This window comes from Podarcis cretensis (genome assembly GCF_951804945.1).
Source record: "Podarcis cretensis genome assembly, chromosome: 8".
Lineage (NCBI taxonomy): Eukaryota > Metazoa > Chordata > Lepidosauria > Squamata > Lacertidae > Podarcis > Podarcis cretensis.
Genome location: NC_137177.1, coordinates 74,654,614 through 74,682,468, shown reverse-complemented (window position 1 = coordinate 74,682,468; position 27,855 = coordinate 74,654,614). Strand labels below are relative to the sequence as shown.

General features: G+C 46.4%; 2 protein-coding genes across 2 annotated transcripts; one reads left to right on the top strand and one right to left on the bottom strand.

Annotated features, from left to right (window-relative positions):
* Positions 1-77: 77 nt before the first annotated feature.
* SDF4 (stromal cell derived factor 4) lies at positions 78-22,918 on the bottom strand. The gene is made up of 7 exons (XM_079987192.1): positions 22,762-22,918; positions 18,025-18,390; positions 15,665-15,801; positions 12,840-12,953; positions 8,355-8,513; positions 5,313-5,488; positions 78-2,738 (listed from the first exon to the last, which is right to left on the bottom strand). The coding sequence occupies exons 2-7, from the start codon at positions 18,333-18,335 to the stop codon at positions 2,562-2,564; spliced, it is 1,074 nt and encodes a 357-aa protein (XP_079843318.1). The 5' UTR covers positions 18,336-18,390; positions 22,762-22,918; the 3' UTR covers positions 78-2,561.
* Positions 22,919-23,259: 341 nt separating this feature from the next.
* B3GALT6 (beta-1,3-galactosyltransferase 6) lies at positions 23,260-25,952 on the top strand. The gene has a single exon (XM_079987202.1). The coding sequence runs from the start codon at positions 24,537-24,539 to the stop codon at positions 25,575-25,577; it is 1,041 nt and encodes a 346-aa protein (XP_079843328.1). The 5' UTR covers positions 23,260-24,536; the 3' UTR covers positions 25,578-25,952.
* Positions 25,953-27,855: the final 1,903 nt, after the last annotated feature.

The window sequence follows — 27,855 nt, the reverse complement described above, 5'->3', positions numbered from 1 at the left end:
ATCTAGAGGACCACAGGTTCCTCATTTACGGTAAATAAAGGGGGTGTTTGAAAGAATAATAAAACACACACACACAGTTACATGTATTTACATTCTATTAAGGAGGGTAACATCAGACACCTTAAGCTGCAATTCTTAAAAGAACAGGGTTGTGTTGGTGTTTCTGTATAAAGGACAGGAGCGGAATAAACCCATTTAAATGAAAATTGAAACATTCATGAACATAACCCTCATCAGGGAAGCAACTTCTGAACCTGAAGAAGGGAATCGTTCAGTCTTCCTGTAGAAATAGTCTTCCACCAGTAACTGGGTTATTTGAATTTATGTATTCCTGAGGAACAACTCCATCGTCCGACTAAGCTTTGACCGGCCAGAGACTCACTTGTAATCTCCCTCCAGTTCACTACCTGTGACTTTTTATGATTTGATGCCTTTCCTCCCTCTCCTTAAGATTACCCTTCTGTCAGATCCAACACACACCAGGAAGTCTCTTGGTTACAACTCTCACTTTTCGCAGTTCTGGATTCACTGGGCTGCTCCACTTTGCTAGCAAGAGATCTTCATGAGACCTCTTCCTCAGCCTAGCTGCATTCCACCCACTTTTCTTGCACCACTGCATTCTGAACGGCTCCCAAGCATGCACCTGTATTCAGCATAAAGCCAACTCTCTGTGGCAAGCACCGATTTGAGACCACGGGCCAGGCAACTTGGGTTTGCATAGCCTATATAAACAAGTGCACCCTTCAAGCGCAGGTAAACAGGGCATGCGCAGGAGTACGGAACAAACTGATGCCTCTGAAGCTACCCTGGATTGCTCAGTTGGTAGAGCGCGGCGCTGATAACACTAAGGTTGCAGGTTCGATCCTTGTATGGGCAGCTGCATCTTCCCCTGCATTGTAGGGGGTTGGACTAGAGAGTCCCTTCCAACTCTACAAATATGTGATACCCCTTTTAGGTCCATATCCTGCTGCCCATTTTGGGATAACGCCAGAGAGGCCGACCCACCCTTATTCCACCTTTGAACAAACATGAGGGGCACGTTTGTCGCTTGCTGTGTATTAACTCCCAGGCACTGCTGAAATATAAAAGAGCGCTCACAGCTCTCTGACAACCTGTGCTTGCACATTTTCTTTTCTCAAACAAATCATTTTTATTAAGAGACAGGTGCACCCACCTCTATTTAACCGAGAAGCAGATGCTGTTCAAACACACCCCTAGACCCCAATCTAGGAAAACAGCCCATGCCCCTGGCATTACCTGGTGCCTGCCTGCTTAGGGAACTTGCTACCGGATTGTCCTCCCCCTGGATCTGTCGTGCTATACAACTCGAGATGGGACTTCTGCCCATTGGAAGGGGTCCTCTGCCTCCCTGCACAGTGACTTGGGCTGTGATCGGCCCAGATGGTTAAAATGCACTTTCATGGTGCTTTTGTCCGTGAGCAAGAGAACATTCTTGAGGTCTATCTGCTGGGGGGTGGGGGGAGTGCTCGATAGCAAGGGGAGCTGCCGCCAAACTCCAGACAATAAACGCTGAGTGTTGCCTCTTCCACAGGCCGCGCAGTGTGAGATGCTGGCATGTGAGCAGCTCAGCCCTGAAGAGTGGTGTCTGTAGTTACGCCTGTGTGCCCAGGTCCCTGAAGAGATGCCTCTGTTGAAACATTTGCTGCCTAGGAAAGAATGCCTCAGCTGGCATGCGAGTGGGACTTGTGTGATATTAACTCCAGCAGAAGCAGCCACTGGAGTATCCTGGCTCAAGGCACTAAATCTATGCAAGATATTGTCATTCCTTGAAGCCTGCTGCAGTGTGGCTTAGGATCGCTTGAGTTTTGGCGTGTGTTGAGCCAGGAGGAAAACGGAGAGTAAAGGAAGGAGAGGAGAAAGTGCTAGACCAGCTGGTCATGTGGGCTCCTGCCTGGGCAAGCAGAAGGACACGGTCCACTGCAAGGCTGACTTTGCTAATTTTGCTGGGGGAAAGGCTGCATTCTAACCCAGAACTGGCCCACCATCCGGCTGCTTGAGAAGGGAACCCAACGCTGGTTTGAAAGGATGTACTGGGTGTGGGAAACCACTGTAATCGCCAAAACAGAAACTTCAAACAAATGCGAAACCAAACAAGTGCAGCCCGTGAGTTCCTCGTCCCCCCACCCCTTCCCCCCCAGGCAAAGATAATGGTCCTCAAATACTAAAGGTGCCTTCTCAAAGTCCAAACAGTAGAGCAGAACTGGGCGTGGCATTTGCAGGGTACAACCGAGTGTCCTGAAGGAGGGAAATAAAAAGAATTTGCCGATCGACATCACAGGCAAGAACTGGTGCGGATCCTTCCATGTAGAAATCAGAGCGCACTTTCCTCTTGAAGGCAAGCGAGCTGTAGCTCTTTTTCATTTATGGACGGCTTTCGTTCAAAAATAAAAAAGTAAGTCTAGAACACCGCACTGTATACACACAGAACACAGATATAGCAGCAAAAGGTAACCTTTGTTTTTTTGGGGAAAGCAAGAAGGTGCATCGAGACAGAGAGAGAAAGAGAGCGTGTGTGAGAGAGCCCCTCTCGGGTCAATTCCTCAGAATTCCTCGTGGACATTTCGTGCGTAGTCCATGAGCTTGCTGCCGGTGAAATACTCGCTGTATTTCAAGATCTCCTCTTGCTCCAAGTGGTGGTTCTGGTTCTCATCGGCCACGGCAATCATCTGCTTCGCTTCGTTCAAGGCGTTGTATTCGTTCATGGGGTCCATGTATTCCTGGGGAAGGGAGGGAGAAAGCAAAGGGCATAAGAGCAGGCTGCTGGATCCTGCCAACAGCCCGTCTATTCCAGGATCTGTTCTCACAGCAGCCACCCTGTGGGAAGCCATCAAAAGCAGGACCCAAGTACAAAACCACTCTCCCCCTCTGTATTTCCAGAAACTGGTGTTCAAAAGCGCCGCTGCCTCCGATGATGGACTGGTAAAATGGCTGCGTCAAAACCAAGCCAGAGGGGGAGGGCCACATTGCAGCAGCATCGGCAAAAACTGGCCAGAGGCAGGATGGGAGGAAGCTGGGTGCCCTTGCATAGCTACTCAGAGTTTTCTGGACAAAGGGGATTAGTGGAAGTTATTGTAACTGGCAGAGGACCTGACTAGCACACAGAACAACAACAACAACAACAACAACAACAACAACAACAACAACAATATCTGGCTGGGTTTCCCCAGCCACTCTGGACGGCTTTCAACAAAATATTAAAATACAGTAATGCATCATCAAACATTAAAAGCTTCCCTAAACAGGGCTGCCTTCAGATGTCTTCTAAAAGTCTGGTAGTTGTTGTTTTCTTTGACATCTGGTGGGAGGGCGTTCCACAGGGTGGGTGCCACTACCGAGAAGACCCTCTGCCTGGTTCTCTGTAACTTGGCTTCTCACAGTGAGGGAACCGCCAGAAGGCCCTCAGAGCTGGACCTCAGAATGACCCAGGTTGAAATACCCTGGAATGTTTGGTAAGAAGGATCAGTTGTTGAGCGATGGGGAAGGCCTCTCTTAAAGAGCTGCTGCCACCACCAAAACAGAGGTTTGTCCTGGCTGGTCTAGTGCTTTGACTTTGTATTTTCCCACATGATTTAAGAAAATCAAGCCTTGCATTCGCTGTACCAGGACAGGTCAGGAGTAACCACATCTCGATCTGAGGTGCGTTTATAGAACTCATGGTTTTACTCTGAGATGGACCAACGCTGGACACAACCTGATAATCTGAAAATCTGGACTGAGTTAATTCTGCTTCTGACGCGGTGTACTTGCAGAACTTGGCTGTCTTTGGTGTGGATCTTGAGAAGAGGAGAGAAACTTGATTATAAGTAAAAAATCTGTGCGTACGTAAGATTTTCTTTTCTTCAGAATACTAAACCCCAAAAATGAAATGTATGGCGAGATATACAAGAAACCCTAAGCCACACCCTCAGTGGCCTCGTCTGCAGGAAAACATTTTATCAGATTCACGGTCACATTATCAGAAAGTATTTATTTCAGAAAAGTCCCCAAACTTCCTGCTGTGAGTCTCCCTTCTCTGAAACACAAAGAGCTTTGTTATGGAAGGACACAAATGTGCAGATTCGCCCAGGGTTCAGATACCCAAAACTTTGTTTCAGAACATAGCCGAAAAAGGTCTAACGCCCTCTGTGACACACAGTGCGCTAATTTCACTTTTTCCAAGGTGGAACTGAGAAAGAGTTAAAGTGACGTCAGAAAGAGCACCAAGCAAACCTCGTTCCTAAGCAACGTCTCAGGAAGCGAAGGGGGCCCACGCCGCAGCTGATCACCTGCTGCGATACAGGTCAAATGCGAGACAGTAGGAAGTTATAGGTAGAGCTCTTTATCTCTCTCCCTTTGGCATCTGAATTCTTTGTGGAGCAGGGTGCACGACCAGCAGGGGGGTGCGCCTGCTTGTTTCAAGGGGGTGGGAAGCAGCTTTTTCAGAAATCAATAAGCTTGATTAAAGGTCAGAACATCACTTGACACTGTGAACCTGGTAACTGTTAGATGTAGCTTTATAATTCTAATCTCAACTTCACCTTTAAAAAAAAAAAGTTGGATGCTAATTTGAGATATCCATACAGTTTCCTGTATTATAATTTACATACCGCCCTTCATTTATAGAAGAACGGTAGCCTCTTTTTAAATGGAAGAATGGAGGCCTCTTTTTTTTTACTATTTAGAGAAATATCGTAACGTGATGAATTCGCAAGCAGGATTTGAACTACGAGCAACAGAAATAATGAGAGATGATTGTATTATGGTTAAGATATAAAAGGGGGAAGTCACAGGGTACAGCAATGAGATAGAATTAAAAAAAACACACTACAGGAAATGGAATGGGAGGACGGAAAAAAAATTATGATGTATTGAAATTTGTGGAAATTTAATGAAATATATTTATATATACAGTTAGCTAAAGTGGTGCTTCAGGTTAAGAACAGTTTCAGGTTAAGAACGGATCTCTGGAACAAATTAAGTACTTAACCCGAGGTACCACTGTACTACCCTTCTTTTAAGGATCACAAGGCAGTTCACGGTATAAAAACTCAGAAGTGCGTAACATTGTGCATATATTATTGAATATTTTGTTTCGTGTTCCTGGAAATATATATTGCACAATATCTTTTGAAATTATTTTTTAAGTAAAAATCTGAATTTCCTTTTTTTTTTTTTTAAGGATCAGGGCAACAGGGGAAGCATGGGAAATGTAACTGTGTGTGTGCCTCTCACATGGGATTTCAACCAAGATACGTGAAAAAGTTTGCAATTTGAGCGTATGCAGCTACAGCCAATTCCCAGGACACACTCACCTCCAGCTCTTCCATAGTGACAATGCCGTCGTGGTCGGCATCAATGACTTCCTCAAACTCTTTCTTCCTGTCTTTCACCCAGTCGTCATCGATGTCCTGAGCCTGCTGGTTCTCCACTGTGCCGACGGGCAAGGAGATAAACTCAGAAAGGGTCAGCTTCTTATCGCCGTCCTGATCTGCAAAGGTTACAGCGTTTGACAGTAAAAATAACGGGACACACAGAATTCAGTTGCCACCAACGTCCCACCATTCCGGACTAGGTACCTACCCACATGTTCAAAGTGCATGGCTTCCCTCAAAGAATCCTAGGAACTGTGCTTTGTTTAGTGTGGTGGTGATTTTAGCTCTGTGGCTACAGTGTTGAATGGTTTCTTTAAATGTAAAGGTTCATCATTGTTCCACCCAATGTGTATGTCTTTAAGGGGCCAGAGCAAGGGCCAGAGCAAAATAACGAGACCCAGCTTTACAGCTGTGAAACATAGCAGATGCTGCTGAGTTGTACTGATTAAGGTGTGTCAGCATTTGCATGTAGTATATAAGGAGCAGCACCTAGCTCTCCCATTACCCTGGGGGTTGGGTTGGTGGTTGGGTCTGGTTTGTTGTTAATGTATTTAGTGTATAAGGAGTTTTTGTTTTTTCGTAATTAAAACCTTAAGTTATTTTTGAGTCCCTTTTTTTCTAATGCATGGTCACCCCAGCAAGCTCTCTGCAGCGCTACCATACTGCCAAATAGCCAACATACAGTACCCAAGAAACTTTATTTTTATTTTTTTAGCAGGGAGGTTTAAATGTATGATGTGTAGGTAGCTCATTGCTTCCAGCAGGTTGTAAACTGGGTTGGGACAGTAACCTTTAAGAATATTTGCAAAGGAAGCATCACTGCTTCTGCTATTCAGCTGGGCATTTACCCAGAGGCCCAGTATATTTTCTGCCAATGGATAGCGAGTTGGAACTTAGGCTGGGGAGACCAGAGTTCAAATCCGCTCTCCTCAGAGTGAATCCGGGTTAAATTGTTCCCTCTTACCTTAAAAGCAGCACTGGGAGGACCCTGTGGCCCTCCAGTGGTTTCTGGACTGCATTTCCCATCATCCCCAGAAACAGGCTAATTTAGATAAGGATGATGGGAGCTGCAGTTCAGCTACATCTGGAGGCCAGCAACCCTTGGCTTAAATTTAAGGTTTGTTGCAATTTCATAGCAAGGTACAGAAGGAGAATTATGAATGCTGGCCAAAGCTCCATGGATAAAAGGAAAAGATAAAAATGCAACAACTAGGTTCGAATGCATATCCTATAATCATCCACCTCTGTTTGGACATATAGGGTTGTTCCCAGTGTTAATTCTACTAATTAGTGGGTCAAGTTTGTGTAGAGCTTAGCTTGATATAACCCACAGAACTGCTTATATTAATATAAGCATTCACGTCAGGCTGACTGGATTACTTTTATTATTCATGTAAGCTGACAGACATGACTAACTTAGGTTCATTAATTTCAGTGGGTCCCCTCCAAGTATAATTTAGCTGGGTACAATCTAGTAATCTTGAGAAAGGGGGCGGGGGGGGGGGGGAGTAGCAACTCTTTCCACAGAAGAGAAAGACAAGGTAATACAAGTGAACCAGTGGGATCTGGAGCCAAGAGGTGGACTAGGGTGCCACCTTCTGGCCAAGGAGGGTGCTACAACAATTAATTAATCCCTCCTTGGAGGTGAAATTTTTAAGAGTTTCAGAAGCATGGCAGCTGGCCAGAAGAGGGAGAAGTGTTTTTAAACTGTCCTCCCCAACACCACCTCTTTTATTTTTCTTCTGAAGAAATCTCCCCAGCTGCTTCAATGGGCCTGGCTCTACCTGAGAGGCCACAGCCTCAGGCGGCAGTTGCTGAGGGGCAGGCAGCAGACAGAGCCATGTTCCCTCTGTGGCTGCCCGTGCTCCACTTGGCTGCTGTCTTCAGGCGCAGATTATGACGCGGCTGACGCTGAACCAAAATACGCTTGCCTGCCCGCTTGGATTCTGCAATGGGAAAGCGCTACCTTGCCCTTGACGGCAGGCACTGAAGCAGCGTGGCAGCCAGCGTGGCCGCCGTATTCTCCCACAACCCCTCATTCCAAAAGCCATGGCGTGGTGCAGCACAGCCCCAGATGCATTGTGGGAACAAAGAAGACCAAAAGAGGCCACACCATGGCTCTGTCATGGAGGCTGCAGCCCCCCTTGCCTCTGACCAATTTAAGAAACTTGTCTGCTCCCTCACCCCATGGAAATATCCCCAAAAGGTGCCCTTTCATCTTCAACAGGTATGGAAACTGTCTCCAAAAGCTGGAAACTGGAATAATAATAATAATAATAATAATAATAATAATAATAATAATAATTTATTATTTATTATTTATACCCCGCCCATCTGGCTGAGTTTCCCCAGCCACTCTGGGCGGCTTCCAACTGAATATTAAAAACAGTACAGCATCAGACATTAAAAACTTCCCTAAAGAGAGCTGCCTTCAGTTGTCTTTTAAAAGTAAAATAGTTGTTTATTGTTTTGACATCTGCTGGGAGGGCGTTCCACAGGGCAGGCGCCACTACCGAGAAGGCCCTCTGCCTGGTTCCCTGTAACCTCACTTCTCGCAATGAGGGAACCACCAGAAGGCCCTCGGCGCTGGATCTCAGTGTTAAGAAAGACTATTGGCCCACCTAGTTGATTACTGTTTACACAGACTGGCAGCATGGCTCTCCGGGCTTTTAATTCCCAGCCCTAGTTGGAGATGTCGCAGACTGAACTTCCTGCATGGAAGGCAGATGCTATTCCAGTGAGCTATGGCCCTTCCGCAACACTGTGCCCAATGCTACCTTTCACAGGACACAACCCACACTCCTCTCTTGTGTCCCAAGTCTCCCTCTGCTCACTACCAGCAGCCAACAGGAGTAACCATTCGGCATCCTCCGGGATCTCGTCCCCATCGGACATCTCTCCAGGAGGCACTCCAGCAACATTAGTAGCTGGGATGAGGTCAAGTTTTCATGAGATTCTGCCCGTGACGGCTTGGAAACGTACCCAGATCCCGGACGATTTCCTTCACCATAAACTTCAACATTCCCCTGCTGTGCTCTGGGTGAAGGAAGGACAGGAATTCTTCCTCATTCAGCAAAAGGTCCGTGGGCGGATTGTCGGCTTGATACCAGCGGTCTTTCAAGTTGTCAAGGACTTCCTGTGCTACAGATCGGGGACAGACAAACAGATTTCTTTCTTTCCGTTAAAAAAAAAATCACATTCTCTTTAAATTTGAAGTTTTGAATACGTATTGCAAAGCTTTTCTTCTTGCGAAATAGAATGGTTAAAAAAAAAAACATCAACAAGATCAAGACTGACCCAATGTAGCCTGCAGACTGGAATTTCCCCAACCCTGATATATGCCCTATAATACTGGAAGTAGCCATTACCTCAGTGGCAAGACACCTCCTTTGCGTGCAAAAGGTCCCAGGCTTCATCTTTGGCCTAAGAACAAAATAAGTGTCTGCTGGGTCAGACCAATGGCCTGTATTGTCCAGAATATTTCTAAGTGTCCAACCAGAAGCCCCAAAGAGAGGTCCGCAAGCAGCACCTGACCACCACAGCAAAGAGTTGTTAAGAGACCCCTATTCCCCTCCCAGAGCTGCAATCCCCTGAATGATTTAACAGCCAACCACTTTTAGAAGGAAACACTGGGAACTGTAGGCTTGTGAAGGGGACAGGGATTGCCTACATCTCAGCACCCTTAATTAACCACACTTCCCATAATTCCTTGGGGGGAAGCCATGGCTGTGAATGGTGCAGACGGGGCCTTTTATTTCCTTTTTTTTTAGTGCAGGGGATTGCTTTAATAATTAATAATAATAATAATAATAATAATAATAATAATAATAATAATTTATTATTTATACCCCGCCCATCTGACTGAGTTTCCCCAGCCACTCTGGGTGGCTTCCAATCGAGTGTTAAAAACAATACAGCATTCAATATTAAAAACTTCCCTGAACAGGGCTGCCTTCAGATGTCTTTTAAAGATAGGATAACTGCTTATTTCCTTCACATCTGAAGTGAGGGTGTTCCACAGGGTGGGTGCCACTACCGAGAAGGCCCTCTGTCTGGTTCCCTGTAACCTCACTTCTTGCAGTGAGGGAACCGCCAGAAGGCCCTCGGCGCTGGATCTCAGTGTCCAGGCTGAATGATGGTGGTGGAGACGCTCCTTCAGGTATACAGGACCGAGGCCGTTTAGGGCTTTAAAGGTCAGCACCAACACTTTGAATTGTGCTCAGAAACGTACTGGGAGCCAATGCAGATCTCTCAGGACTGGTGTTATGTGGTCCCGGCGGCTACTCCCAGTCACCAGCCTAGCTGCCACATTCTGGATTAATTGCAGTTTCCGGGTCACCTTCAAAGGTAGCCCTACATAGAGTGCATTGCAGTAGTCCAAGTGGGAGATAACTACTTTACTACGATGGCTAACTTCTTTGCAGGCCTGGGTTTGATTAAAGATGGTTCATATGCATTATAACTTATAAATAAAGGTGTTCTTCTCCTTTCTCCTCTCCAGAAGTGGGGATGAGATAACAGAGGAAAGCTACGCAGCATGCCAAAGAGCTCCAGATCTCCCCAAAGATGCCTTTGGGCTGGGTGAGGAGGCCTGGAAGCCACACTCCCTGGTCCATGTTTGAAGGGGGCCTATGCATCGAAGGACAGATCCACACCATTTAAAGGACATGACTCCACCCTAAGGAACCTGGGGAACTGAAGCTTCCCACCCAAGGGAGCTGCAATTCACAGCCCCACTGTTAATTTACCTATAGTTCCCAGGATTCTTTGGGGGAGCTCGTGTGCTGCAAATCTGTGGTGCGGATCAGCTCTAGGCAAGACTGACATTAGGCTCCGTCTTTTAAGGAGTGTCTTACGCCTCCAGCAAGCTTCTTGCATCCGAGCGGCTCTGGCAAAATGAGCAATGGCAAACCCCTAAGGGGAGCAATATGGAAGAGGGAAGAGTCTGGAGATGAGGCAGCCAGCTTCCTTTCATGCTGGAGTGGCAGCAGATGGGCTTCCCTGCTCCATATGGCGCACTGCTCAAGACACAGTTGATTAAGGCAGCGTGTGCGTAATGCATAGGGATGAGATTAAAGGCTTGCATGCAACAAACGCCGACAGCCTTGCTTGAGATTGGGTGGCACAATATACTTGCGTACGCGTGTGCGTGTTTTCAAATTCGACCGTGCCTGTTCCAGTTCTAGCGATACACTTTCCAAAGAAATACTGCTTTGGTCAATAATGCCGCTGGAAGTGAACTTTGTGAAAGGACATGTCTCTAGTTTAGCAGTTCACGTGGTCAATGTGTTCAGTGAACCGCCCTGAGATCTTATGAGAAAGTGCGGTAGAATAAATCTAATAAATAAAACAATGAATGAATAAGTTACAGAGCCCTGGTAGAAATGCCAGTGGACACAGGGATGCTATTCATAATAAAAGTGTTAGAAATCCTGAAGCAGCTGCTAAGGGCAGGGCGCATTCAGAGTTCTATGGCATTATATAGAGTACAGTTCTGACTGTTCCGTCTTAGAAAGGGTATCGCGGAAAGTGTAAAGGTGCTCAAAAAAAGTGGGCAATTAAAACAATCAAATTAAAAGAAAAAGCAGCTGGGTTAAAACATCTGGGACGTTTTGGGTTCAAACCAAGGTAACCTGACCTTGGTTTGAACCCAAGCCAGACTACAGCACGGGTTCCTTTAGCTCAGAATACACTGATCGGGGCTCTCTGGGGTTTCAGACAGGGAAGGTGTCTCCCAGCCCTACCTGGGGACTGAACCGGGCAACCTTTGTATGGAAAGTGTGTCCTCTGCCACAAAGATACAAGTGCTCTGTGTGCGCTGTAATCCTGTAGTAGCACAGAATGAAATCCCCAAACCCCGCTGTTTGGGTACTCAGAGTCCCCACTCTTGCAGAAGGAAATGCAGGCATCTGCGGGGAGAACCCAGGCCATCCTGCTTGAGTGATCTAGCTTCCCACTTCCTCATCTGAAGGCAACCCCCCCCCCAGTTGCTTTTCTCCCTTTGAGCTTAGCAGAGAGTTCTTGTGCTGCCCACTTAGGTAGCCCCTCTGAAAGAGTCTCCTTCCTGCCAGTGGCGTGAGTGGTGTTAGCCCATTCTCAACCCCTTGCCTCCTCTGCAGGCAAATGAGATACTGGGCCAATAATTCAGCTTCCAGAGAATCTTTTCTAAAAAGATGCATGATCTTAGCTCTTACAGTTGCAAAGTGTGTGTGTGTGGGGGGGGGGGATGCTTGCTGAACTCTCAGAAGCCCATAGGGTGGATGAACACCACTGAGAACGGTTAAGTGCGGAGCTCCTTTCCTTCCCCTGTGTTAGCTTCCCCCAAAGAATCCTGGGAACTGTAGTCTGTTAGGGTTGCTGAGAGTTTTTTAGAAGACCCTCACAGAGCCACAATTTCCATAATGGCTTAAGGATCAATATTTCTGCCCAGGAATTGAAGCTCTGAAAGGGGAATAGGGGATCTCCTAACAACTCTCAGCACCCTTAAACTACAGTTCCCAGGATTCTTTGGGGGAAGCCATGGCTGCTTAAAGCGGCATGATACAGCTTCAAATGTATAGTGCAGACGGTCCAGTATACCTGAAGGAGCATCTCCACGCCCATCTTTCTGCCCGGACACTGAGGTCCAGTGCCGAGGGCCTTCTGGCAGTTCCTTCGCTGCAAGAAGCCCAGTTACAGGGAACCAGGCAGAGGGCCTTCTCGGTAGTGGCACCCGCCCTGTGGAACACCCTCCCACCAGATGTCAAAGAGAAAAACAACTACCAGACTTTTAGAAGACATCTGAAGGCAGCCCTGTTTAGGGAAGCTTTTAATGTTTGATAGACAATTGTATTTTAATATTCTGTTGGAAGCTGCCCAGAGTGGCTGGGGAAACCCAGCCAGATGGGCGGAGTATAAATAAATTGTTGTTGTTTTGTTGTTGTTATTCTACTGTTCCATACTGCTCAGTATTAATACTGACTGGCAGTGGCTCTCCGGGATTTCAGGCAGGAGACATTCCCAACCCCACCTGGAGATGCGAAGGATTGAACCTTGCGACTTTCTGCAGGCAAAGCTGATGCTCTATCACTGAGCTGTGGTCCCTCCCCAATTCAGACACCACAAGTCACAGGAAGCTTCCTTGACAATATTTTGGGGAAACTTTCACTGAACTATCATCTCACAGTCACAGGATTGTTGCAAGCATAAGGTGTTTAGTTTTTTTTTTGGGGGGGCAGGATGACAATGTACCCTCTTCTGAGCTTTCTGAAGGAAGAGCAGGATCAGTTTACTCAATTTTTTTTTTTTTATTTTAGGTGCAGCTGCTCTAAAACGAGCAGCCCAGCTATTAACCAGTAAAATCTGCAGAGATCTTGTCTACTTTGAAACTCAGTGCTCAAGCTAGCCTTTCAACCCATTCCAGGAACTGAAGGCAGAACACGACAGTTTTCATGTGGTCTTTGGGGGAGAGAGACCAGCGCCACTTACTTTCCTCGTCTATTTTGAGCTCCTCGTTGTTTTTGATTTTTTCAGCCACCTCTTTCTCGTTCATCCCCTTGCTTGCCAAGAACTTGATTTTGTACTCATCCCAGGACACGTGACCTAGAAGAAAAAAAAAGGAACCAATTCAAATGAAGAATATCTAAGCAGACAAAGAATGTTTTTCTTTTTAATGCATGGCATGAAGGAAGTGGATATAGGATTTCCCCCCTCTCCAAACACGAGAACTTGGGGACATCTACTGAAGCTAAACGTTGGAAGATTCAGGGCAAAAAAAAAAAAAAGGACGTCACACAGAACACCATTAAACTACAGAACTTGCTCCCGGAAGAGGTACTGATGGCCATCAATGTGGAAGGCTTTGAAAGAGGACAAATTCATGGTGGATAAGGCTGTCATTGGCTACTAACCCTGATGGCTGTTGTCAGATGGCTGTTGCGGTTGGTCGAGAGTAACCAGGCAGAACTCCAACCTGTCTTTTACCGGCTTTATTTTGGTGCAAACTATTTACAGTGAAGAGCGTCATAAGTTCATGTCTGGCTCAATCGCTAGCAGAATCCGGGAATGGTCTCTTTTTGTACCTCCCCCAACATAAAAGTTTCATTACCCCCAACCGTCTCTGCGCCTCAGACTACTGCGCAGGATGGGCGATGGCAAGGGCGTGCTTCCCTCCTCTCCGGCTTGCTCAGGAGTGGCGTTAAGGCTCCCACCAGCATCCTCCGGTCGTTGCACCTCTTCCTCACCAGAGGTGGGACTTTCCTCCTCCCCGGAAGAGGAACTGCTTCGCCAGATTTTCAGAGGCTCCCTGTAACACAACTGCCCTTCTATTTCTCGCCTCTGAGCCGATGGCAGTTCCCTGACATCCGTGTTCTACTTTCATAGTCAAAGGCAGTCATGCTTCTGAATACCAGTTGCTGGGAGCTACAGGAGGGGAGAGGGTTTGTGTTCAGTCCTACTTGCAGGACACTGGGGAAGGACCTCTCCCGTCACCTCTTTATTTGAATTGGTGGTGCCACATTCTGCATGCAGAGCAGGTCCCCTGCCACTAAGCTATGGTAATAGTAGTAGTAATTTATTATTTGTACCCCGCCCATCTGGCTGGGTTTCCCCAACCACTCTGGGTGGCTTCCAACAAAGATTAAAAATACATTAAAATGTCACACATTAAAAACTTCCCTGGACAGGGATGCTTTCAGATGTCTTCTAAATGTCAGGTAGTTGTTTATCTCTTTGACATCTGATGGGAGGGTGTTCCACAGGGCGGGTGCCACCACCGAGTAGGCCCTCTGCCTGGTTCCCTGTAGCTTAGCTTCTCGCAAAGAGGGAACAGCCTTGGTTTCCTTGCTCCTGCCACACACACCCCTGAACTCCAATTTATTGATTTCATATGCCACTGGGTTGTAGGAAAAATCTCAAAGCAGTTTACAAACTCCTATTCCTGAAATTGTTGTCTGTGCATGTGTGCTCATCTGCACATGTGCGACGGCTGTCTCAAATGTACACACCATTCTGAAGCTTAAATTTCATAGCTGGATCGAAGCTGGTTTGAGGGAGTGGGGAAGCATAAAAAAGCAGTATTTTAAAGAAACTACAGAGTTAATATAGATTGTGGCTAACATTATGTGACTGTGGCTTCAAAAACTAGCAGTGGGTGCTCCTGGTTGTGGAGTAAATGGTAATGTGAACATATCCAAAGAATACTTTTGCCCTGGATTTGGAGGATGATCTAGAGCCTCTGAAAGGCAAATTGCAAACCTAGTGCATGCATAACTGCACTAGGTTTAGTCTCCATGGACTTAAGCCCATTGAAGTTTAAATGTGTCAAGTTTGTAAATTTGTGGATTGTATTATTCAGGCAGTGAGATTATCTCTCTTGCTAAATTAGAAATTGGTTTGTTTTTTTAATCACAGAATTTAGTACATTGAAAAACTTAGCAAGGCTTGAAGTCCTTCTAGTGTATCACCATGGAATACTGTGGCAGGTTTCTCCTTATAGTGTTTGCATTTTGATTGTCAATGCTAACATTAGAACTCATCATGTCAAAGGTGTTCTGTCCCTAGCCCCACTCTAATCTTCAGGTATACTGGGCCGAGGCCGTTTAGGGCTTTAAAGGTCAACACCAACACTTTGGTCCCTCCCCTTAACAGAAACTAGAGTGCGCCTGCATCAATGTGACCCACCAGGCCTAAGGTAACCCAACAGCCGGGTATTTTGGCCCACAAAATCCACTTGCCGGTCTACTAGGAGCAAAAGGCCTTGACTCTCCACCAGCCCCTACCCCAGGCTCTTGCCTGCACTGCAGTTTGGAGTAAGGTCAAGAAAGAAAAAAGGGTTTTCCGAACTGCGCCTCGGCAAATCTCGGCACATGTAAGAGAGAGACGTCCCCACGTCCCTCCAGCCTTGCCTGTACAGGACACTAAGCCAGAGAGAAGGAGGTGGCAAACCCACTTTTGGCGCTGGTCCTTCCCAGCTCATCAACAGGTTGTTTCCCTAGCAGGAAAAGATTCCCCACCTGGCCCACGAAGCCCCTGACAGACAACTGCATGGCTGGTGGGCAGCATGGATGCTTCTTGCGCTACATGCACATCATGCAGCTGCCTGGCAGCTGGTAAACTAGGGGTTGGCAGCCTGTTGCTCTCCAGGTGCACTGGACAGCAGCTCCCATCACCCTTGCCCATTGGCCATGATAGCTGGGGCTGGTGAGAGCTGGAACCCCACAAACCTGGAGGGCACCAGGTTGCCTGTGCTATGCTGACACATGCCATGACAACTCCTTCTGTGACCGAGGCTGCCTCATCCATCCGTCTCCTACCATCGCCATCAGGGTCCACGGCCCGGAAGTGCATTTTGTTCTCTTCCACGGCCTCCTGGAAGTGCTCTTCTGTCTTCTCCATGATCCAGCGCTGCATCTCCTTTGCACTGATCTTTTTGTCCTTGTTGATGTCGACTCTGTGGCAGGTAAGAGGAAGAAGAGTTTGGATTTGATATCCCGCTTTATCACTACCCGAAGGAGTCTCAAAGCGGCTAACATTCTCCTTTCCCTTCCTCCCTCACAACAAACACTCTGTGAGGTGAGTCGGGCTGAGAGACTTCAGAGAAGTGTGACTGGCCCAAGGTCACCCAGCAGCTGCATGTGGAGGAGTGGAGACGCGAACCTGATTCACCAGATTACGAGTCTATCACTCTTAACCACTACACCACACTGGCTCCCAGAGATAGAAAAGGAGTCAAGTTAGGGCTCCAGAGGTGAAGGGCATGTTGGACTAGAACCTGGGAGACCGTGTGTGTGTTTGTGTGTGTGAATCTCCATCTAGCCATGAAAGTCGCTGGGTGACCTTGGGCCAGTCACAGTCTCTCAGACTAACCTACCTCACAAGGCTGCTGTGAAGAGAAAATGGGAGCTGGGGAGAGAAACCATGTACACCCCTTGGGTGAAAAAAGGTGAGAAAGAAATGCAGTCAATTAATCCATGTGGAATGGAAGAAAGGCGAATAGTTCTGATGCCAGAATAACTGCGGTTCAAGCCTCTACTTGGCCGCAAAGAAACCTGTGTTGCATTTGGATCTAGTCACCCTTGGAGATCAAAGACTGGAGCACATGTGGGGAACATCTAAGGTCACTGGTGCCAGATTAAATCCCTGGGATTTCCATGTAGTGATGGAAAAGGCTTCCTCCTGAACACCTTGAGAATGGATTTTTAAAATGTTTTGACTTTATATATATATATATTCAAATATTTTTAAAACCAAAGGGTTCAATTCTACTACTGTGCAGAGCACACCCACATAAATTACTGACCAGTGCATGAATCAAAAGAAATCAGAAAGCAAACGTCAGTAACCATTTATACTGAGTTTTTTAAAAAATAAATAAATCATGCATTGTGTTGGAAATTTTATGTTTTATATACTGTGTTCACTCAGGAAAGATCCCTGCCACTCTTCACCCCAATTGTTGAGATTTACCTCTTCCTCTCTCTCTCTCTTTAAAAAAATCATTTGCTGCCTGGTCAAATTTCCTCTCTCTGCTCCCAATGGGATACCGGAGAATAAAAAGTGCTTGCCCTTTGCACAAGATCATTTGCAAGGTCAAGGCAAAGGCAGCCAAACTGCTTGTGACCTGCCCTTTCTGTGATGAGAAGGGAGGAGGGATAGGGGGCTCCGGAATGACATACAGTCACTAATCGGCCGGCAAGAGCTCTAATCAGCTTTTGAATTCATTATTGCCGGCTGCTTATCTGCGATGCACTTAACAATAAACCTTTTAATTTGCAGACAGGATGTCTGGGAAGTGGTTACCGACCCAACAGCGGCAGACACACGTGATAAATTATTCTCAAGCAAAGGTGGCTGGACAGAGTGACATCTGCACACTCATAGCTGATCCCCTCATTCAGAGACACTGGCTGAGGGCAAAGACTGAGAGTTCTGCAAGACCTGGAGACTATGAGGGTGGGCTATTGGCTGGCAGTTTTTGCTGGGGTGAAGATTTAATTTTGGGGGTGCTTAATGTTTGCTGTTATTTGGTATAGAGTTTTTGAATCTTTATTGCTGGACCTTATTATAAATTATGTGGAGATGGTTTAACTTTGCTGTATACTTATTGAGATGTTTTCATTCATTGTTCATGATTTCTTAGGCTTTGCTACGTTTTTGTAATTTTGTAAATCCTCTGGTGTTGTAACCTGCCTTGGGCATGGTTTGCTATGGAAAGGCGGTATACAAGTAAACAGTGGTGATTGAACTGCCCGCTTTTTCAGTTACCTGAAGCAATTACAGCAGCTCCAAATTAAAAGGTGACATTGGTCGATGTTAACATACACCACTTGCCCAATCTAAATTGCACCGTGAAGCTTCTAGGATCCCTGCAGTGGAAAGAATCACATCAGGGAAATGGCTTAGCCCCCTGTTGGGCACCAGGTCCAATGCCTAGCATCTCCAGGTACAGCCAGGTAAGACCTTAGAGAGCTGCTGCCAGCTGGTGCAGGCAGTGAGTTAGACTAGCTTTCTCAAGCCTCCTGCGCTGCAGAAGCTACAACTCTGAACAGCTCTGCCAGCCAACGTTTCGTAGTGCTGCAAAACATCTGGAATGCACTGAGCTGATGCCGTCTATGCTAGATGGACCCAACTTCCTCTGTGCATCTGCCTCAATTCAATTTGGAGCAACACTCACTTTGAGAAAATAACCATGAGCTTCCTCCTGTTCCTGCGTGGTTCTGAATCTTCGTCAAACTCCTCCATCTCCTTCCCAAGGAAGACCTCCTGGTGGAACTCCTTGTTGAGATGCCCGTCCATCTCCATCTTGACCCCATTCAAGTGGTCCGGGGGCAAGATCTCGTTCTCATCGTTGTTCTCGGCCGCCGCCTTCTCTTTCAAGGCAGAGTTGTTGGCAGGCCGCGCATAGACATCCATGAGGAGGAAAACAAAGAGGAGGGACAGGTAGATGGAGCCCAGGCTGCAGATGAAGGCCCGTTTCGAAACCATCGCTCCTCCCCTTGAGCGTCAGCAGCTTGTAATACTGGTATGGCAATGGAATACCCTGGGAGGAAAACCAACAGGTGAACATGATCCGTTGTTTCCAGGAGGCTGTTATGAGCTCAGAGGCTGAGCTATCAATTCCCCATTAGACACAACATTTCGCTCTGGATAGTTAGTGCTAAACGTGGACCACTGCCTTAACCTTGGGCAATATTTTCATAGCATCTAATGATTAAGAACATAAGATCGGTCCTGCTGGATCATACCAAACGTCCTACTAAGAATTCAGGAACCCTGCTGGATCAGGTCAATGGTCCACCTAGCACAACAACCAATCAGATGCCTGTTGAAAACACTATAGCTAAGTGGCAGAGCATCTGGTTCGCAAGCAGAAGCTCCCTGGCTGAACCCCTCTGCATCTTCAATAGACTCTGGGATGAAACTCTGGAGGGCCACTGCCAGTCAGAGCTGGCAACACCCAATGATCTATCTCAGCATAAGGCAGCTTCCTAGGTTCCCACAGAGTCCAATGGTGATGGGAAGTCTGTAAACAGGAAACAAAAGCAAGAGCACTCTTCCATTTTTGGCCCAAAGCCAAATTCAGAAGCCAGGTACCCTTCTTTCCAGTACGACAGGTAACCTTTGACAACCTTGCAAAGTTGTCTTACTCCTCCACACCACCATTAAAGCTGTCTCAGGTTAGCACCTGAAGCTGTCTAGGTTGGTAACCACATTTTGCAGTAGAACACCACACCTGCAGATGGACTTTGGAAGTGTGCTGTTGGTGTTCATCAGCTGACTGCTGCAGACAGCAGCACACCTTCAAAGGAGCTTGCTCTCAGCATTGATCAGCTGACTGGCAAGTAGGTGACATCAACCACCTGTCAAAACTGGCCCATTTTTTTGGGCGGGGAATAAAGATCTGGCCCTCCAGACAGTCCATGTGGCATAGTGGTTAGAGTGCTGGACTAGGATCTGGGAGATCAGGGTTCAAATCCCTATTCAGCCTGGATCAGTCACTGCCTCTCAGTCTAAGCTACCTCATTGGGTTGTTGTGGGGATTAAAGGAGGAAGGGAGGGGGAGATCCATGTACACCACCTGGAGGTCCTTGAAGAAAAGCAATGGGATATAACTACAATAAATATATAACTAATTCAGTTCCGTATTCTGGTCTATGGTCAGGTAAACAAAATGCTGCAACTTAATTTTGTAGTAGGTAAATACAGTGGTACCTCGGGTTAAGTACTTAATTCATTCCGGAGGTCCGTTCTTAACCTGAAACTGTTCTTAACCTGAAGCACCACTTTAGCTAATGGGGCCTCCTGCTGCTGCCGCGCTGCCGGAGCATGATTTCTGTTCTCATCCTGAAGCAAAGTTCTTAAGCTGAAGCACTATTTCTGGGTGCGGAGTCTGTAACCTGAAGCGTATGTAACCTGAGGTACCACTGTAAATAAAACTCAAAAAATTAATAAAACTCAAAAAAAAAAAATTGTAGTAGGTAATATTTTATATATTTATTCTGACAAGTCTTTTTTTTAAAAAAACAACCAAAAACCTATTAATAGAACTCCAACCATTCCCTCTGAAAAATATATCATTTAATGAGGACACATCTCACTTAAGCTTCTTTGGGGAGGGGCACACATTAGATGGTTAGAAGCATAAAGAATTTTTGCCAATAATCCCACCATGACAAACTCTAACGCCTAAAGCTCTAATCCTGTAAACACAGTATGCAAAAAGGATCACAAATATTTCACACCACTTTGCAGCTAAGATGCTCTCCTGGAAAGTGGGATAGAAAAGCTAGGAGCCAAATGACTTCTGGGACCTGAGTTGTGGGCACCAAAACAGAATGTCTAGTCGCCATTGGCAACACTTTTTATTTATTATTTTGGTAAGCATGAACGGATGGATATGCTGTTCACAAAAGTGACATTGTTAATATCACATTTTTAGCAGAAATTGTTAATATGTGTCTAATTTGGTGTTTACAATAAAATATTGGTATGCCATATTTCAGTTTTCAAAACACTCTACTCTATTGTTAAATTCCTTAACATATAATTCGAGGCTTCAAAGCACATACATTTCAGTAATCCTTCAGTGTCAGCCAGGTACAAAAAATGGCAACCAGACTTTTTGAGGTGCTCGCAAATGGAGATTTTTTTAGGCACAAAATGCACCTGGCGCCCTGCTAATTTCGAACCCTGCTCCTGGAGCAAGTCAGAACCGCAAAGGTAGGAAAGCTGGTACTTTTAGTCAGTGTACTTTTACTCAGTGTACCATCCCACCCACCCACACCATGACACAGAATTCATGCACAATCACACATTATTTTGCTTATTTTTTGACTGGAAATATAAATCTGAGTGATATTCAGATGTGTCACTAGCTCACTGCTCCTCAGAAGAATTTGCCATATTAACTTCTAATGTTTCATCCTCAATAGATTCCAATAGACTCAAAACGTGTGCAACTGGTCTACGTAAGAGACAAGGTTCAAGCTACATGTTAACTTTAGTGACTCTTTTGATACCCTTTGCATCCAAGGTGCATCTAAAAGGCAAATTTCATCATGCAGGTGCTAATAATTAATGGCATCAGAGCAGGCTTTAATTCTTCCCCCCCAACTGTTGTGGTCCTTCTGCTTTGTGAGTAGAATACCCTATTCACGGAAGTTCAGTCCCAGATCCCAAGCTCTATTACGAGTATGTCATCTGCTTCAGGGTCTATTAAAAGGCTTCACTTACTTCTTTTACAGACTTCAGCACATTAAGAAAAAGACTAAACTAGAGAAGTCCCACCTTATGTACTATTCCTCCTGAGCCCCGCCCCCTGCTGAACAGTCTGAAGGACTACAGTCAAGACACATGCTGACAATCTCAGTGACCCAGTTTCCACAGCATAGTAAACCACAGTTTAAAATGATCTATGGTTTAATGTGAATGCACAGCATATTACTGCACTCTGATAAAGTAGCGGGCACCTCACTTCTCCCTCACTCCTACTGGGTAACAAGCCATGGTATGGCTTAGAATTGTGTCCAAATAAGAGCTTACATTTCCATTCAGATTTTTTGGTCACTCGTTTCCAACAAAGTTTCTTTCATTGCCCACAAGTTAAGACACTTCTAATACACCTGACATTTTTTGCATGCCAAATAGGAAAGTCACTTTCCAATATGTTTCTTATAAAAGGAAAAGGGAACTATACTTCTGTTCTGCTCAGTAAAGAAATGCTCTGTCCAAATGTTCCAACAGGAACAGTTGTTGCTTTTATAAAAGGATTTTTTTACCCTTCACATGCCTTTTTTTTTGGTCTATGCTATAAATTCTGCACATGCTCTGAGAAACAACCTAAAAATACCCCAACAACCAAAGAGTAAAACCAGGGAAGAGACAAGTCTATTCATGCACAAAGAATCGAATTTTAAAATATAATAATAATAATAATAATAATAATAATATCCCTATGGGTTGTATTCAACTTAGGCCCAACTCTAAAGCAGACCCACTGAGATCAACGAAGCTAAGTTACCAGTGTCCACTGACTTCAATGGGTCTACCCTAAGTAGCAGCACTAACACTGGATATTTATTTCATAACATTTACACACTGCTTGACTGTAAAAAAAAAAAAAAACTCCTCAAAGTGGTTTACAGAAAGAGAAAGCTGAGAAAAATTCACAAGCCTACTTTGAAACATACAAAAGTTAAAATTTAAAAACAGATTAAAATTATTATGTATTCCCCATCCCCCTTGGTTTTAATGCATCTGTTGGGAATGGGGGAGGTTGTTATCTGTCTGTTTGGTTGTATGTCGCATTGGGTTTCCCTGGGCAACAAAAAGCAACTAAACAAATAACAATCATAATAATTTAAAATGTCACATTAACTTTCTAAGCATCTGGGTAGGCCTGCATAAGCAAGAACTTTTCCAAAGGCAGCCCCGCCAAGGCGCCTCCTTGATCTCAATAGGCGGGGAGTTCCAAAGTGCAAGCGCTGCCACGCAAACCGACCAACTTCTCTTATAAACGCGAAACGGGCATTACGTGGCACCCGCGAACGTTATTTACAGCTCATTCCTCCGCAATTTGTTTGCACACAGATACCAAAAAAAAAAAAATTACTCCCAAAGCAGGTATTAAAACCGGCAATTAAGGACGCGCAATAACCGATCCCACTGGGATCGTTTTCAAACGCCCTTGAATTGAAACGTTGCTGACTACCCAAATAATAACAATAAATCAGTTTTTAAAAGCAGGCAGGAGAAACAAATAAAACGGAAAGTTCGTTCAAGGGTATCCATTAAAATAGCCGGCAAAGCCCCTCATTCCCTGTCTTCCCCGCCCCAATTCGCTCCTCCTGCGCTCTGCGTATGCTCAGAGGCTGCCGTGACCTTCTGCCCTGCTCCCATGCCGCCTCCATACCTGCCCCGCAGGCCACGGAGGCTCCTCATGCCCAGCCCCGCCTCGCTGCTCGGGGGCTTCCTCTCCGCCTCCCACTCACTCACAGACAGACAGACAGACAGACAGGCACACGCCGCGCGCCTGCCAGAAGGAGGGAGGCTGGCCGGAAACAGGAAACGCCATTCGCCGCTCCGACGAGAGTTGAGCCCGCCTCTTCCGGACCTCCCGAGGCTGCCTGAATTTAACGCGAGGACCTCCCTCTCCAGTTCTAGAAAGACTAATTAGTCGGGGCGGGGAGCGGCTGTTCCGTCTCTTTTCGCTTCGCCGCCATAAAATCTGAAATAAAATAGCGCCTATTCAACTCTACCTGTTGTAGGGTTGCAACAGCAAAACAGGCGCCTTGTTAGGAAGCTATATTTCAATGGGAATGAAGGGGACCTTTATAACAAATAAGGGAAGACATGCTTGTTTCGGGCACGTGAGTCTTACGTAGCCATTTTTGTTTTGGACCGTGCGGCTGCTGCATTTTTAATCCCCGTGCGGTTTCACTGAATTTCACCATTTTTTTAATGGCAACTTGTTTCGGTGGGATAGGTGTCTGTGTACCAAAAACGAAAGGCTGGCAGGGCCTTTTCCCCAGGTTTAAGACGGCATCCGCCTTCGGCTTCAGCTGCCCTAAGGCAAGATGGCAGAGAAAAACTCGCACAGGAAAAAAGAACACCCGAGGGAAACGCCCTTAGTCAAGATGGCGAGCAGCAGCGGCTTCCATTGCCCTAACACAAGATGACCGATACGGCGAGATAAGGAAAAAGCGGTGCCCTTAGCTAAAATGGCAACAGCCACAGCCTCAAGTTCCCGGACACAAGGTGGCGAATACGCACTATTAGGTCGCAGGGAGGGAGGGCAGGGCATGAAATGCCCTCAAAGATGGCGCCGCCGTCTTCCGCCTCCCCAGCCCTGACAAGACATGGCGTTAGGGGGCGGTGCGAAGACGGAAAGTCACGTGACTCCACTTTGTTCGGCCCCCCTCCTCCCCCCTCCATTTCTATTCATTCGCATTTTCTCGCCGCCTCAGGAGAAGACGGAGCTGCAGAAAAGGATAAGTACCGCTCCGAAAACCATCGCGCGCGCGCGCTCCCTTCACATATCTCTATTTAGGGAACGCGCGCGAGAAGAGGAGAAACGGGGCGGGAGGGGGCGGGAGAGGAATTGAAAATCTGACAGAAGACAATGAACCCCGCGCTTGAGGCAGCTGAGGGAGGACCCAGCGGCGCGTTCGGAAACGTTCCGAGGTGGCGGCGGCGGCGGCCGTTTGTCCCAACCCGCCACCCGTAGCCAGCAGGGCTGTTCCCGCCAAAAATTCTGAGAGGAGAGAGAGAAAGAGGATCCCACCCCCCCCCGCGGCCTCGCGCCTGAGGAGAAAGGGGCGGGGCTGATCCCCAACCCTCGGGGCCTTGCTGTCCCGAGGCGAATGTGTGGGCGGAGCTAGTGCCGCTTCCCGCCCCTTAGAAGGCTGGAGGAGACGTCACTGCAGCCCCTAAGGGGGAGGAGCCAGAGCATTGGGACCACCAATCCCAGAGGGAGGGAGGAGCCAGGACTATCGCCACCAAAGAGGGAGGAGCCATTAGGGTCATTGTGGGGGCTATTTGCCTGAGAAGTCTTTGGAGCCGCCCCTTAAAAGGGAGAAGCCCTTTCATTGGACCACCTCCTGAAAGAGGGCAGTGCTGAGGAAGCTGCCCCAGGGGAAGTGGTGTTTGCCCCGCCCCTTAGCTGCCACCACGTTTCTTCCTGCTGCCATGAAGCTCCTCCGCCTGCTGTGCCGCCACAAGACGGCTCTGGGACTCGGCGGCCTGTCTCTCTTTGGCGTGGTGCTCCTCTACTTGGCCAAGTGCACCTCAGAAGGCCTCAAGCCCTCCCACGGCTGGGGGCTGCCTCAGCAACAGTCTCCCGCCCGGACCGGGGGTGTGAGTGGGCCTCACCCTCCAGCAGCCGCCCCACCTCCTCCTCCCGAGGAGAGCGCCTTCCTGGCTGTGTTGGTGGCCAGCGGCCCCAAATACACAGAGCGGCGTAGCATCATCCGCAGCACATGGCTCTCGGTGGCCGGCCGGGTCCCCACCGGAGACGTCTGGTTCCGTTTTGTGGTGGGCACCGGAGGCCTGACCGGGGAGGAGCTCCACACCTTGGAGCTGGAACAGAGCCGCCATCAGGATCTTCTCCTCCTTCCTGACCTCCGAGACTCCTACGAGAACCTGACCGCCAAGGTCCTGGCTATGTTTGTGTGGCTCGACCAGCACCTGGACTTCCGCTTTGTCCTCAAAGCTGATGACGACACATTTGTGCGCTTGGATGTCCTGGTGGAGGAGCTGAGGGCCAAGGAGCCACGCCGCCTCTACTGGGGCTTCTTCTCTGGGCGCGCCCGTGTGAAATCCGGCGGGAAATGGAAAGAGAACGCCTGGCTCCTTTGTGACTACTACCTGCCCTATGCTCTGGGCGGGGGCTACGTGGTTTCAGCTGACCTGGTGCACTACTTGCGCCTCACGCAAGACTATCTCAACATATGGCAAGCTGAAGACGTGTCCCTGGGTGCCTGGCTTGCTCCGGTGGATGTGAAGAGGGTTCACGACTCTCGTTTCGACACGGAGTATAAATCGCGGGGCTGCAACAATAAATACATTGTGACTCATAAACAGAGCATTGAGGACATGTTGGAGAAGCATCAGACTCTAGCCAAAGAAGGGAAGCTCTGTAAAGAAGAGATTAAACTCCGACTGTCATACACATATGACTGGAGTGTGCCTCCTTCACAGTGCTGCCAGAGGAAAGATGGTATACCTTGAAAACTGTGAGGAAAGACAGTATACCTTGGCAACTGTGCAAATAAGAGGGGAAGGGAACACAACCAGGCGGGAGGAAATTGGTGATGGTGGATGTGTGTCGCACTGAAATCATTCCTCCTCTGGCCGGAACTTTTAAATTATTCCAAGATTTTCCACAGTATGTCAGGCCATATTGCATCACCCTTGCCAGTGTGGCATATGAAGGATATAGGGGAAGAGCATGGAACAAACCGGGGTCTAGGAAAATAGTACCTGAAAGGCAGGAATTGGCAAAAGGAACAATTTTTATGTACTGTGGGACAAAGAAATGAAGGATTTTAAAGGCTCTTTAAGCTACGGTACTGTTAGACACAGAGCTGTGGTTTGTTTCCTTTCTTTGAAAGGATAAGTGGATGTTGGCCAAGGATTCTGACAAGTTTAAAGTGAAATTATAACAGAAGGGTAACTTGGTCCCCAGCACCAGTGGAAGAGATTACTAGTGTGCTCCATAATGCTGTTTCTAAACAGAAGGGGCTGTTTTTGTCATTGACAAGCCTTTGCACTGGCTATGGTGTATTAGAGGTAGGAGATGTCCAGTCTGGCAGGAAATGTTCTGACCTTTAAACATTTTTTTTATAAGTGGATGGCTTGTATAACTTCTATCCCTGGAGAGAAATCCCTCAGACCCCTTTCTATGTCAGGTACCTCAAGAGAGGGAGAAACCTTTGAAAACCGTTAATCCTACTCAGAGTAGACTCAGTGAAGTTAATTAACCTGGTTCAGTAATTTCAGTGGGTGTTCTCCAACTTGTATCCAACTAAGTTATACTCAACGATAGACCCATTGAAAATAATGTGCCAAGTTACTCATGTCCAATATTTTCAGTGGACCATTACTTCGAGAAGGAACATTTGATGCAAGGCTTTAGCTATATTTGGAAGAATAGGTTATTAGAAGGAATCCACAATGACAGCCTGGTCTTGACTGAAAATCATGCAGCAGTTGCTTCCAATGTAGTGTTATTAGTTTCTGGAATTAAATGCTTCTAGAATTGTTGAGTTGTATCCAACATTAGTCCTACCTGAAGTAGACCCATCAAAATTAACCAGTATGATAAGCTTAGGCCCCTTTATTTCAATGGGTCAATTCTGAGTAGGATTCAGTTGGATACAACCCATTGTATTGTAGCCAACAATAGTCCTGCACAGAGTAGACGCATTAATTTTTTTAAAAATAATATTTATTAAAGTTTTAAATGTTACAAAAGGAAAAAGAGATAATTCCAAGTTAAACAAAAACTTAACAACACATCACAATAAAGAAAGAGGAGAATAGATTTTTTTTTTTTATAAAAAACAGAAAAATAGAAACAATTAAAAAACACAACGAACCTTCCCATAACTTATCTTTCATTTACTTGTTTCCTTGACCTCCTCGCACCTCCCTTTTTTTGTATTCTAGTTCGGTTAGCTATTTCAGCAAATCCTTTCCAACTTTCCCAATTTTTATCCTAATATAATGTAACTTTACCTTTCCTCCTTTCATCCATTAACAATCTATTTTTACTTAATCCTTTATAATATTTCCGCTAAAGCCACATAACTTCATTCCAGCCTCCTTCTAACTTTCCTTAATTATACAAGACGCATTAATTTTTTTTTACCTTCATTAGTCATATTCATTGGGTCTACTTTGAGTATGACGAATGTTGAATACAGCCTGTTACAATTATTATCCATTTCAATTATATTATTTGTCAAGAAACGGTGTGCCCCCCTTCTCATGGAATATGCAACTCTGTGAGCAAATTGGCATACAATGGAGTGACTTGGCTTTGTACAGCTACCTTCCTTGAACCAATCCCTCTTTGCCTAGGCAATGAACTGCTCCAGAGTTAAGGGGTTGAGAATTGTAAAGAAAGTTGGGATTTTCAACTGAGATGTTGCTTTCCCTTAAACCAGCTTTCTCGGGGTCTACCAGTGGGTTAGTTCCTTGAGTGGGTCTTAACCCTCCAATCAATTATTCCTGAGTAATATTCTGGGATGTCACCAGGACAGCCATCAAATTCTCCCTTTTGTGGGGCTGAGTGCTCTCTGTAGTTTATTTCCAAAGCAGTAAGACTCCTGTACTAAAAAACAAATAAGTAAATTTAGAGCCAGAAAAAAACCTTGCAGGCAGATGTAAACATATTTAATTGCCTTGCTTTCGGGGATTCTTTGCACAACATGAGACTTAGAGGTGGAGAGAATGGGTTGCGACAGCTTCGGAGGTGTGTCAAACGAGAGTAAGGAGCAGGTTG